Source organism: Lissotriton vulgaris, chromosome 2_1 (assembly GCF_964263255.1).
Source record: "Lissotriton vulgaris chromosome 2_1, aLisVul1.2, whole genome shotgun sequence".
NCBI classification, from domain to species: domain Eukaryota; kingdom Metazoa; phylum Chordata; class Amphibia; order Caudata; family Salamandridae; genus Lissotriton; species Lissotriton vulgaris.
In genome coordinates, this window is record NC_141687.1 from 406,369,269 (window position 1) to 406,383,473 (window position 14,205).

Genomic DNA, 14,205 nt, shown 5'->3' on the forward strand with positions numbered 1-14,205 from the left:
GCTATCATTTCTTTGCAAGAAACCTGGTCCGACTTTCCCCCAGCGTTGTCGGGATATAATTAGAATTTTCTACCGTCTGTACAGAGCTCACTGTTCGGCCATAAGAAAGATGGTCTTGCCATATACAACGCGCTATCAGTGATAACGGAGGCAGTCCTACTAGATTACAACATAGCCGCCTCAAATGCAATACAAGCACTACGACTGCCACTCCTGCCGCAAGATACAAAAGAGGACATCATTTTAATAAACCTCTACTTGCACCCCAGGGAGAAAAAGAAGGGAGCACAACAATTGAAGGAAGAACTCGTAAAACTGATGAAAACCGAGAATACGAACAGCATAATCATCACAGGGGACTTCAACCTAAATATGCTTAGTAAGTTAATTTCCCTGAGCACTCAAAATGTACAGATCCAATATCCTAATTAAAGTTCTGCTGAATTAATCTGATGCAGTCACAGGTTGATAATCCAAATTAAATCATCAACGAATGTCCTTCAAATCACGGATAATATTTTATTTTCCTCTTTTCTGGATTCAAGCTCTCCAAATCCCATATACAGAAGTCATTGGATTAGTCAGCCAACACGTGCTTCGTCATGTTAATTATCTACACATCGACTTCATCAGGGCTGAAATCACAATACAAATAAACATCAATGTAATTCATTTAAGATAACATATAAATCTAAAAACTCTAATATATTGTGGAATCCCGTGATGAGTAGAAGAGAACCCGGCAAGAAAAACCAAGAAAAACATACACCCGATATGTGCACGTCTCATTTTACGAAAGAACTGTTATCCTAAGCACTCAGTTTCTATGGTGTTTATCCGTGTTTATGTATGGTAGAGGTTGGTGCCCCAGTCGTCGCATGTAGTCAAAGGACGTGCCTAATAAACAAGTGAATGTGGAGGTTAGAGAACTAGCCTCAAGACTTGGCGCCAAATTTTACAACGAAAACAACGTTTTCTTATCCAATTTAATCCAGTTTATTTGATTTGTTTGAATTCATTCGGAAACAGATTCTCTAGTGAGTTAATCCATAATGATCTTTGCAGACATAATCTCCATCTTATGTCATAAATACAATCAACGTATAATCCACTTTTTTATACACCCAATGCATTTCGGGTCAAACCACAAAACGTGACCCTTCGTCAGGGGTCTGTAAAGGAAAGTCAGACAGGACCAGATTAGTCACCCTCTGTAATATTAAACAACACAATACTCTCTGAATATCAACATAGCATTACGATGTCACAAAACAACATTCAGCGTGATCCGTGAGCTGTGTGGCCATTAACTCAATGACGAATGTTAACCGGACTGAGTAAGCACATGAACAATGTTATGACTTGCAATGAACCTCTAAACATGATCTATATGGTACATTTCCTAATTACACAAAGTGCACTGACTTACATGGGTTGGGACGCAAGGCGCGTCTCCGTGGGATTCTGAATGAAATTGACCGCGAAGGATCAGCGGTTCTCATAGGCTGAAAACTCAGTCACGTGCCCGCGACCGCATCCAATCCTGATGCGGCAAGCAGGACACGTGAACTGAGTAGAGAGGCTTCAAAACAAAGCGGATCACAAGGGCAATGCTACGTGATGACCAATGTTTACACAATTGCAGTCACAAACGAAATATATACAGTGCAATTAATGGAATGAAAATTGAATGAAGAGCAAAAGATTTCACATGCTGCATGAAATAAAAATAAAAGTAAAAAAGTCAACCTTGAAGATATACATTACCACTCGAATGCGGGGCACAGAATATTGCAAAAGACAATGCGTGAGAATCAGTCCATTTATAGAACCCAAGAATGTTCGATCCTATCATTTAACCCCAATGGGTGTGAAGAGTTCAGTCTTTTTATCCAATAATATTCCGCTCTCAGTCTTTGTTTTATTGGATCCATGTCGGGGCGCTGTTGAATTGCCTCGATCACCGTGAATTTTAATTGAGAAATTTGGTGATTCTTCTCTTTCCAGTGGATTGCCACAGCCGATTTGAGGTTGTTGAGTCTGATATTACTCTTGTGTTCCGTGATGCGGATCTTTACTTTGCGCTCAGTTTGACCTATGTATATTTTGCCACAAGGGCATTTTATGAGATATACACAATTGGCAGTGTCACACGTACTAGAATGTTGTAATTCTATAGGAAAGCCTTTGGTAGGATGCATTAGAGTTTTACCACATATAACGTTGTTGCAATGGGTACAATTAAAACATTTCGACATTCCTTTCCACGTTTTAGTCTCCTTAGCCGGAGTATTCAAAAGTTCCTTCAGGTTCTTGGATCTTTGATAAGCAAAAGTGATATGTTCACAATACAGTCCTTTCAAATCTGGTTCTGCTTGTATCAGATGCCAATGTTTTCTGATGATATTTTTGATTTTCTCGGACTCCGATGAGTATTTTAAAACACACACCGTTTTTTGTTCCGTTTGTTTGGTTTTGGGTGTCAAAAGATCATTTCTTTTAATTTTGTCTACTTTCATTATGGCTTGTTTGAGAACGTCATCTGGGTACCCTCTTTGTTTGTACTTAAACGTTTGATCTTTGATCACGTTTGGAACTTCATCAATAGATGTGATTCTTTTGAGTCTTATGTATTGTGACAACGGTAGATGTTTTTTTAAAGGTTCAGGGTGAAAGCTCTGGAAGGATAGGCAGGCGTTTCTATCCGTAGATTTCCGAAACACTCTGGTTGTGATCTCATTCTGATTCAATGTGATGTGTACATCCAGGAAAGGTATACTTTCATTGGAGATGGTGTGGGTGAATTTAATCCTTTCATTGTGACTGTTCAGATTCTTGATGTTACTTTCCAAACTCTCTCTGGATCCGCTCCAAATTAAAAAAATGTCATCAATGAAACGTTTGAATGTCACTAAACCTTCAATCCATACCGGATCTACTGGCTATGTACCATCGATGTGGTTTCGTTATATACGTTGATTCCTCACAAAGAAGGTATCGAATCCATAGAATGGAGTCTGCTACACAGTGAACTAGATGAATATCAGAGAATTTTCATATTGGAGCTGATGCAGTTTGCGCTGTATCACAGCTATTTCGAATGGAATGGGCAGTTCTATAACCAATCTAATGGAACATCTATGGGCTTTGGGGGGGCCCCCTCATACGCCAATATATTCATGCAAAAGTTCGAAAGAGACCACATTTTGGAAAATCCGGTATGGATTGAAGGTTTAGTGACATTCAAACGTTTCATTGATGACATTTTTTTAATTTGGAGCGGATCCAGAGAGAGTTTGGAAAGTAACATCAAGAATCTGAACAGTCACAATGAAAGGATTAAATTCACCCACACCATCTCCAATGAAAGTATACCTTTCCTGGATGTACACATCACATTGAATCAGAATGAGATCACAACCAGAGTGTTTCGGAAATCTACGGATAGAAACGCCTGCCTATCCTTCCAGAGCTTTCACCCTGAACCTTTAAAAAAACATCTACCGTTGTCACAATACATAAGACTCAAAAGAATCACATCTATTGAGGAAGAAGTTCCAAACGTGATCAAAGATCAAACGTTTAAGTACAAACAAAGAGGGTACCCAGATGACGTTCTCAAACAAGCCATAATGAAAGTAGACAAAATTAAAAGAAATGATCTTTTGACACCCAAAACCAAACAAACGGAACAAAAAACGGTGTGTGTTTTAAAATACTCATCGGATTACGAGAAAATCAAAAATATAATCAGAAAACATTGGCATCTGATACAAGCAGAACCAGATTTGAAAGGACTGTATTGTGAACATATCACTTTTGCTTATCAAAGATCCAAGAACCTGAAGGAACTTTTGAATATTCCGGCTAAGGAGACTAAAACGTGGAAAGGAATGTCGAAATGTTTTAATTGTACCCATTGCAACAACGTTATATGTGGTAAAACTCTAATGCATCCTACCAAAGGCTTTCCTATAGAATTACAACATTCTAGTACGTGTGACACTGCCAATTGTGTTTATCTCATAAAATGCCCTTGTGGCAAAATATACATAGGTCAAACTGAGCGCAAAGTAAAGATCCGCATCACGGAACACAAGAGTAATATCAGACTCAACAACCTCAAATCGGCTGTGGCAATCCACTGGAAAGAGAAGAATCACCAAATTTCTCAATTAAAATTCACGGTGATCGAGGCAATTCAACAGCGCCCCGACATGGATCCAATAAAACAAAGACTGAGAGCGGAATATTATTGGATAAAAAGACTGAACTCTTCACACCCATTGGGGTTAAATGATAGGATCGAACATTCTTGGGTTCTATAAATGGACTGATTCTCACGCATTGTCTTTTGCAATATTCTGTGCCCCGCATTCGAGTGGTAATGTATATCTTCATGGTTGACTTTTTTACTTTTATTTTTATTTCATGCAGCATGTGAAATCTTTTGCTCTTCATTCAATTTTCATTCCATTATTTGCACTGTATATATTTCGTTTGTGACTGCAATTGTGTAAACATTGGTCATCACGTAGCATTGCCCTTGTGATCCGCTTTGTTTTGAAGCCTCTCTACTCAGTTCACGTGTCCTGCTTGCCGCATCAGGATTGGATGCGGTCGCGGGCACGTGACTGAGTTTTCAGCCTATGAGAACCGCTGATCCTTCGCGGTCAATTTCATTCAGAATCCCACGGAGACGCGCCTTGCGTCCCAACCCATGTAAGTCAGTGCACTTTGTGTAATTAGGAAATGTACCATATAGATCATGTTTAGAGGTTCATTGCAAGTCATAACATTGTTCATGTGCTTACTCAGTCCGGTTAACATTCGTCATTGAGTTAATGGCCACACAGCTCACGGATCACGCTGAATGTTGTTTTGTGACATCGTAATGCTATGTTGATATTCAGAGAGTATTGTGTTGTTTAATATTACAGAGGGTGACTAATCTGGTCCTGTCTGAGTTTCCTTTACAGACCCCTGACGAAGGGTCACGTTTTGTGGTTTGACCCGAAATGCATTGGGTGTATAAAAAAGTGGATTATACGTTGATTGTATTTATGACATAAGATGGAGATTATGTCTGCAAAGATCGTTATGGATTAACTCACTAGAGAATCTGTTTCCGAATGAATTCAAACAAATCAAATAAACTGGATTAAATTGGATAAGAAAACGTTGTTTTCGTTGTAAAATTTGGCGCCAAGTCTTGAGGCTAGTTCTCTAACCTCCACATTCACACGTCTCATTTTAGCCATCACCAAATAATGATTAAGTTTCAAGCATTCAATCCAAAGAAATTCTCCCGTCCCACCCCCCCCACCCGCCGCTAGACGCCGCCACACCCAAGCTACCATTGGAATTCCCACTGTTATGTACTGCCACGCATGCTGTATTCACAGTGCCCCTGCACTCACACTTACACTATCAACCCTATAGCCCACACCACACGCTTAGCCGCTAGGGCCAGACTGATTTCCATTGCTCGGATCTGTCATGCTTTCCAAGCGCAGAGCCCGAGATACACGGCCCAACTATGACTATTGACCTAGACGTGTCGAGGATGAGATAGCCACGGGTTCTGAACAAAACCCCTGCACTCTTGAATGCCTACCCAGCCACATTTCGAGTGTGGCCCTTCGATCCTCCCTAGCCATGGTTGCGACAACTGCCCCCCCTCTGACCCACTGACCGATGCTTATGCTCTCCTTCTCTCTCCCTACCGCAGTTCTTTCATTGTTTTGGTTCACATATTTGTTACCCCAGTGGTCGAGTTTTCAGACCAGACCTTTTATTGCCACAGACGACAGCCGTCCACACGCTGTCGCAACACAGCAGGACACTAAACCCCAGCTGACGCAGCACATTCCGCCGTAGAGACATAACGCAATCCCCACCGCGCACGGCTTGCGGGACACGACTGGGATAAGCACCCTTCTAGACTTAAACACCCAAACCAAGGCGATGCCCTTTTTGCAATCGGCACCCACACTTCCATAGCTGTTACTGGGGAACACCATGTACGACAGATCACTAGACACACCGACCATGGAATTGGCAGTCCCAACTAGACACGGCTGACCCCATGAGACCACTCCCTTGCCATAGTGAGCTATGCCACCCAATACCTATAGCCATTATAATGATATCACGAAAATACAAATGTCAATTCCCCTGATGCCAGATCTGGCGCAGACACCGGAGACACATCGAAACACTGGCAGCACCACAAGCAGGTTAAAAGGTAAAAAAAAGCACACAGACCTATTGAAACACTGGCAGCACCACAAGCAGATTAAAAGGTAAAAAAGCACACAGACCTATTTACCAAACAGACTGTTCACCGAAGGATGCATACGGATATATATTGTATTACGCCGCCGGACCCCAGGGTTGCCGGGCGAAAGGCTGTGTTATTTACATCGTGCTTCACCCGATTGCCGTTCTATGCTGCCGGCCCTCATGGGTTGTAGGCCATAACATCTGTGTAACTGTAATCATCTGCAATAAAGGTCTTTAAATATAAAAAAAAAAAAGAACGTAATACCAGAACAGGATATGCGTGTGTGAGACGTAGAGAGCAAAAGAGTGTTTAGAGAGAAGTGTGCGTGAGTGACCGGGAGAAAGGGATGGTTAGTGAAGACTGGGGCAGGGGAGAAGGAGTAAGAGAGTGAGTGGGAAGCTCGGTTGCGAGGAAGAGATTAGGAGAATGGACGAAAGAGAAAGCAGAGGGAATGCCATTGAAAAGAACCCTGTTGGGTAAGAGGACAATTTCTTCTGTTAAAACATTAGAACAAGGCCATAAAACTTTACATCTAACTTGTATTGATTTTAGTGGCGTGTCTGCGTAGCCCAAGCAAGTAACATGTAGGCTTTCCCCACGAGTACATTATTTTCACTTTCCTGCTGCGACACACAAAATAATTGACATTATTAAAATGCACTTCAATAAACACCTCATAACAGGTTTGTGGAGGTGGTTTTGAGATCGCCGCCTTTCCTTTGTGTAAGCACTGGTGAGTTCATAGAATTTGGAGTATGTTTTAGACTTCTCTGCAGTGTGCTGCCTCCAGTCTCCCCCTCCCCACTCTCTCCTGTTGCAGGGTGCTGACTGGTCTGCAGAGGGCGCACCGGGACGATGATTGGGGGCTCGCAACATGCCCTCCTTCTACGTATGGCTCTGTGTGTGGTGTGGCTCTGTGTGTGTATGTGTGTATGTGTGTATGTGTGTATGTGTGTATGTGTGTATGTGTGGCTGTGTGTGTGGGTCTGTGTGGTGTGGCTCTGTGTGTGTGTGTGTGTGTGTGTGTGTGGCGCTCAGTTTGCGTGGGCAATTATTTTCTTTTTCTTAGCTGTAGTATGCAAATGTGAATCCGGTGCAAAATCTCACTTTTTGCATGAGCCACTTTCTGCCTGCAGCGGACTAGAAAATTAATGAATTGTACACTGCATTTTTGCAGTGATCCATTGACTGCCACAAAATTACTGCCCAGGCATGCCAACTTGCAGATACATTTCACAATGGGGGGGGGAGGGGGTTAGGGGTGAGGATCTTATAGGGGATGTCTATGAAGGGACAAAATCATAAGCCAATTGAGGCATGAGGGCACAAGGTTATGAAGAGGGGTCAGGGCTTGGGATGAGATCTGACCCCCAACATACCTCCCCCCAAAATAAAAGCTTCTGAAGCTACCACAAATGCCGGGGAGTATGCAAACAAAATACGCAGCAGCGCCCACCCTCCAGATATGAGCTGGAAACCCACATCCCACAACTTACACCTGCAGTGTGTATGAGACAGCAGTGTGTGAGAGACAGCAGTGTGAGAGAAACAGCAGTGTGTGAGAAACAGCAGTGTTTCAAGTTTAAGTTTATTTGTTTGATTAATTAAAATCTTACAAAAAAGTACACTTTAAAAAAAAAAAATAAAAAAAAATAGCTTCAACAATAAAAAGTTTAAGAGCATAAACAGATAATTTTACTAATCTTCTAAAAAGCTGAACTCTAAATAAGATTTGCCTTAAGGCCTTTTGTAATCACAGATAAAAAATTTACAAAAGCGGAGTTCATTAGTAGAAACAGCAGTGTGTGTGTTCTAGGGAGAGACAGCAGTGTGAGAGAGATAGTAGTGTGAGAGAGACAGCAGTGTAAGAGACCTTTTATTTATGTTATGGTTTTTGAAACCTAAATAAAACGCATTATTTGTAATGTCAATAGCCCAAAAATGTTGTAAAAACGCGACCTATTGCATTGCAAATTAAATTGGTCTCGCATTTGCGAGAGATTAAGCTATTGGCATTGTAAATTACAATGCCATTTATTTATCTGTTTTCAAAACCAACACAAATAAAAAGTTTGTCATTTACAATGCCAATAGCTCTAACTTTTGTGAAAGGCGAGACCTATTGCATTGTAAATGCTTGTTGTATGATCTGTTTGTAGCAAGTACTGTCAGAGGATCAAGACCCTACTAGTAGGAGCACATCTTAAACATGTCCAAGTGAATTCTGGGATGTGCGTCTCATGATGGGGGAGACCACTGCTCCTTCTTGTGTTAATAATTTTCCACCACATGGATGGTGAAAGGTGTTAGACAAAAACACTAGCAATGTCCTCGTAATACTGCCTTACTGATGCATGATTAAAATATTACACTTATACACACTAACATGTCCGTACTCAAAGCAGTACATACAATGAACTGTGAGTTGTGTAAGTAAGCTAGTGAGAAAACACTACTTTGCTTCCTCTTGTTTGTGAAGTTGCTTTGATGCATTATGATGGCATAATAAAAAGTGTCTTTATGAGTATTGATTGATGTGATTTGCATGATTTGCAGACCGTGGATATTCACAAGGAGAAAGTAGCAAGACGAGAAATTGGCATCCTGACCACAAACAAAAACACGTCAAGGACTCACAAAATCATTGCGCCTGCCAACTTGGAACGGCCTGTACGCTACATTAGGAAACCAATTGACTATACAATTCTGGATGATACCGGACATGGAGTGAAAGTAGGTGTCAATATTTTTAATTAGTTTTTAAAGACCGATTTATATGCTGCAGCAGCTTCTGTGAAAGGAAGCTACCAATTGAGAATTTTGGCAAGTGTTTTTCAAAACATTAGTAGATAACATAACATGTGTATTTGTAAAGCGCACGTTCACTACGGGTATCTTGGCGCTGAATAATAGATGTTTGTTGTTACCCAACTCAATGATACTCTTATCGACATCGGATGGATGAAAGGCTGAGTGGACCCGCCGGGATTTGAACCCGTGACCATGAGGTCGGACATAGGCCCCTGCAGTAGACGCATTAGTCCACTGAGCCACTAGACTACCAGATGTCAGTATGTTTACCACCAGTATGTTTACCACCAGATGCCAGTATGTTTTGTGCGGGGATAATAACTGTTGCAATATCAGCATTTAAAACATAATTTTCAGAAACATAGATGATGTCTTTGGGTACGAACACGAATTTCGGATCTTCAATATTTGTGACCGTTAAAATAAATCTTGACATATTTTTAAAAGTTCATGCACAAACTCGAAAGGATACATAAAAAAAAAAAAATGAAGTTAATATAGATCACAAGACATCCATTATTGTTACTCTCATTTGGGCAAGTGCACTGTCTTTGAACTCTGTATTTGCACAAACATTATTTGCTGTCAGTTTAAATGTAGTGTCCTGCATTGAGTGCATGCCAGGCTTATGTAGGTAAATACGCTGTGAGAGCAAAAAGATGGTGCATTAACAAAGCTCTTTTTCCAAAGTGACATCTGCACCACTGTCAATCAAATTAAAAACACTTAGCAAAACTCACAGCCTATAATTTATACAATATTTCAATTTATTTGCAAATAAGTTTAATCCGCTACGTTTGGAAATAATTGTGGTAGCAACATATAGATCAAGCAGCCTCATCAGTTGTCCGTTATCTTACTGGATATATTTTGTGAGTTCTCATAGTAGCCATCATATCTCATGATACAATTGGACACCTACGAGCCTTTAGGAGAATGGAATCCTTTTGAAACCAATTGTAAAAGAAATACGAAGAGTCTGTTACGAAAATACAGTGTGTACAAAGTTCCTCATAATAGCGAAAATCCCCGTACTGCTACATGCAGTCCGCTTCCCCCAGACTCCGTAAATGTCAGGGCCAGCAGGTCATTTTTTCCAGTACAAAATAGGTTGCAGACTAGTCCTAGTCTCACGTTGATGGGGTGTCTCTGCATGGCCTTGTTTCTTCCATACTTCTCCCAAGTCCCTTGTCTGTGTGGAGGGGTTTAGAGGTCTGTTTGCTCAGCTTGTACACTCATAATAGCTTGTTGTTTTTCTTTCTCTCAAAACAAATGTTGTTGTATTTTCTGCGACCATATGTCCCTAGGGACCCAATCTGGACCACATATACGCCTTTACTTATTGTCATGGCACATTTGTCTACGTTGATACATAACAAAGGCAAGCTGCTATTTAACAAACCGATCCAGTGTGTGTTGTCCCAACTATGCTCCCCAGAATTATCCTTCCCGCATCCAACGTCTCCAAACCCTCTAAATTACAAGGCTATCTCGAATACCAGTTCTGCACATCATGATTCACTGTCATGGCTTGTCTAGTTTAACTGTAGATGAATCCTTGCCATGTGCATTTCGGGTTTTCTTCCTTTTAGTAGGTGAGTGTTTCGTCTTTTATGGCTTTCTTCAACAGGTCATTGTGTTGAGGAGGTGTTTGGGCGTGGCACTAGGAGTCTTCTGGTGACCTACGTTCATTTTGAATTGGGTGTTTTGACATCAATTGCCATGTGTGATGTTACAGCAGACTTTGCCTGAGATGTCCTTCAGGGCAACTTGTCAGGCCTTGAGCTTTATGATTTTTTTTCACCAATTTTGGTAAAACAGCAGACACACATCATTGGACTTAATGAGTTCATAATAATAATAATATAAAAGTATATAAAGTGCCTGGTTGCACTAGGCTAGTGTGTCCCCGCGCTGGGGTACCGACAAGCAAAGAAGCAGAATACCAACCCCCCCCCCCCCCAATTCATTCCCTGACATCCATTAACTAATCAGTGGGGAATAGGAAGGTTTTCAAATTTCTACGGAAAGCTGTCTTCGAGGCTTCCAGCCGAAGGTACCCAGGGAGTTTGTTCCATTGTTGAGCCACCATGAAACAGAAGGGGCGACCCGCCCATTCTTGCCCTCCTGATAGTAGGTATCTTGACCTGCCCCAATCCGCTAGATCTAAGTTGGCGGGAATGGGTATACGGAGTCAGAAGGTTATGTAGGTAAGTGGGCTCCTTCCTGTGTAGAATCCTATGGCTCACACACAGAGCCTTGAACAGGATTCGCTCCTTGATTGGGAGCCAATGTAGGGCGACCAGGGCCTTCCTGGAGGAGGCTCTCTTGGGTAGCATCAGAACCATGTGGGCTGCTGCATTTTGGATATGTTGAAGCCTCTGTATGCAGTTGACATTAGCACCCAGGTAAAGGATATTTCCATAGTCCAGCCTCGAGGTTACTAGAGCATGGACCATGGTTTTCCTGGCTGTGGTAGGCAGTAGATCCAATGTCTTCCGGAGTCCGTGCAAGACTCCAAAACATGTACCTGCCATCCTCCTTGTATGCTGCTCGAACGAGCAAATCATTTACTGAAATTATCTTTAGTATGTGTAACTTAATGTTTAGGAATGACTTTTATACAACCGCCTCAGCCCTCGATTTACTTTCAACTAATCGGTCTGTTATGCCTGAGACCCAATCTCAAAAGGTTACATTTCTGGGATACACGTGCAAAGCAAACCACTTTTCCTGCAAAGAGTATTCCTCTCAATGAAGGACTGAGTCGTCTCAAATCTCCTCCATTTCCCCTAGTATTTGAGCATCTTGCTTGCAATCATTTTTCATTGTTAGGGTCTGGATAAATGTCCTGGTTTTCAATGTCAAATTAAATAGTGTGCACATGAACAAATTCCACAGTTTAGGAGCTGCAACAGATAAAGCTCTTTAGTTACTCGAAAAACAGCATTTGGAGCAAGCATTTTAACTATGAGACAGCTCGCGTGTTGACAGAAGATCTGTCTTTATTGGCTCTCCTCCCAGTTCTGCTGATGAACATGTGGCCATGATTATTGACAGAGCCAGAGACCTTCTGCTGAGCCCTTCATGAGATAGACCGATTTATATCACTTTACACCATATATATTCATGATTGGTAGATACTTTGGACCACTCTGTCCCTTTTGTGCCGAATGGTTTCTTAGTTGTCTTGGCAGTGCAATCCTTGAGGGTGAGACTAGAGTCCAAGGAGAAAGAGCAACTTAGTGTTGGGTGAATGTTGGGACTAGGATGTTCCCGTGCCGCTTTGCTAGGTTTGAACTAGATTAGACTATTTAAATTCATGTCTTATATGCTGACCATTCTTAAACCACAATTCTTGAGCAGTCTAACTTGCAGTCTTTAACCAAGGTGATATCAGTTCTGTTTCAAAACGCAGCAAATCTCTAATTGTTACTTTCTGCGCTCTCTGCAACTTCTGGAGTAAGCATGCTACTTTGCTGAACCCTATGAAGGATATACAGGTTATAGCAAAAGATCTGAAATGTAATGAAGAAAGATCAAATCAATTCCTTGAGACTTTTGATCGCCACTGTTTTGGATCAGGTCACTGGACCTTATTCACTTGCAAGCATTCTTTACTGATTTATTATTGCTTTTAAACGTTAAATGCACTGCTGTGAAATTCATGTACTGGTTTGTCTTGGCCCTCTTCGTTCAGGCTGACTGAATATGATATTAAGATAATTTTGCCCTGTCAAAGTAAGATAAGTACATTTTTTTGGCTTCTCACAACTTGCGTGTGTTTGATATGTAACGAGCACGATATGGAGTGCTCATACCATTTTTCACTGGGCCACCACCAGCTAGATGCTCTCTGGGCCTATCATTCGCATGTTCTTTTTTATTTTATTAATAGATTTTCTTTATTAGATGTTTAGTTTTCAGACATAGCAATCAGTGGTAACCATAAACTAGTGGCATCGGAAAACACAAACATCCACATTGCATAGCACATAAGTAAACCCGACGTGGTTTTCCCAGAAATGGAGCGGTGAAAGTTAATCCACTTTACATATTAGTGACACCAAGATCTATAATGCATTCTCTATATATGGCACCAAGCCGGTGGTTTCTCTTGTGTTCTTGATATTACTTCTAACTCCACCATGTCAGTCTGTGTTTACGGGGGCACCCTCTGGACTCATAAATGAGAATTTCTGGTATGCAGCATCCATCCATACCTCTTCTTTATCGATCCAAACTTGGATGTGTTTTTTTTCTCCATTCCTGGGAAATAGGTCCTAATATTATTAGTGTTTTTTCCGCCTTTGTAAACCCTCATCATCTACTACGTTTAGTAGGGCTAGCTTGGGGCTTGTTAAAGTGGGTGTATTAACACATTTTGAAATGTGGGCTATTCCTTCCCAGAGTGGCCGAAGGACAGGACAGCACCAGCTGGTCACCCACAGTGTCCTGGCATCTAAGATAGTCCGGTCCCAGACCTCGGTGCATACACGAAAGCCTTTCTCCCGTTATATAAATTCTGTTAAAGTATTTGAATTGAATCAGATGGTTTCTATTTGAAGTGACCGCCCTTGTTGGGGGCAAAAGTGCAAATATCTATTAATCATTACCAGCCAGCCAGCCTGTGTCATACTCCCAGACTTCTCTGAGGTTTGGAAAAGTGTCCGGGGAGATTATAACTAAGGTCCTGTATAGGGAGGCTATTTGTTTCCTATTGGGGAGCTGGGACATAGTCAGTTTTGCTTCAAGGAGAGTACATTCGGGTAAGTCCTCCAAGCTCGACAATCATGGAGTAATTGTAAGTCCTAGTTGGAGATATCGATGAGCCCTGTGAGTGTAAAAGACTGAATTCGTCCTGAATTTTGGAGAAGGATCTCAGGATACCGATGGGTGTTAAATCTCCCAACAGGGATCATTCCCATCCCCATCAAGCCTTTGAGGGCCCGGACTTCAGGGAGAGAAGTGCCAGTCCATAGGGACTTTGACCAGTTATCCTCCCAGCCCACCCAATTGCATTAATATGCATTATTATGACCTTAGGCCCTGGGGGCTTCACCCAATAAATCCTTGGAACTGGGTTGCTTTTCAGAGACTAGGACCTG

General features: G+C 41.6%; 1 protein-coding gene across 6 annotated transcripts in view; it reads left to right on the forward strand.

Annotated features, from left to right (window-relative positions):
• The window catches only part of ABI2 (abl interactor 2), an 868,092-nt gene that overhangs the window by 229,268 nt on the left and 624,619 nt on the right, over positions 1-14,205 (forward strand). For all 6 annotated transcript variants that reach the window (XM_086955293.1, XM_086955294.1, XM_086955290.1 and 3 more), the window contains exon 3: positions 8,843-9,019. In XM_086955293.1, coding sequence (XP_086811419.1) covers positions 8,843-9,019 — 177 coding nt within the window. The remainder of the gene's footprint in view (positions 1-8,842; positions 9,020-14,205) is intronic.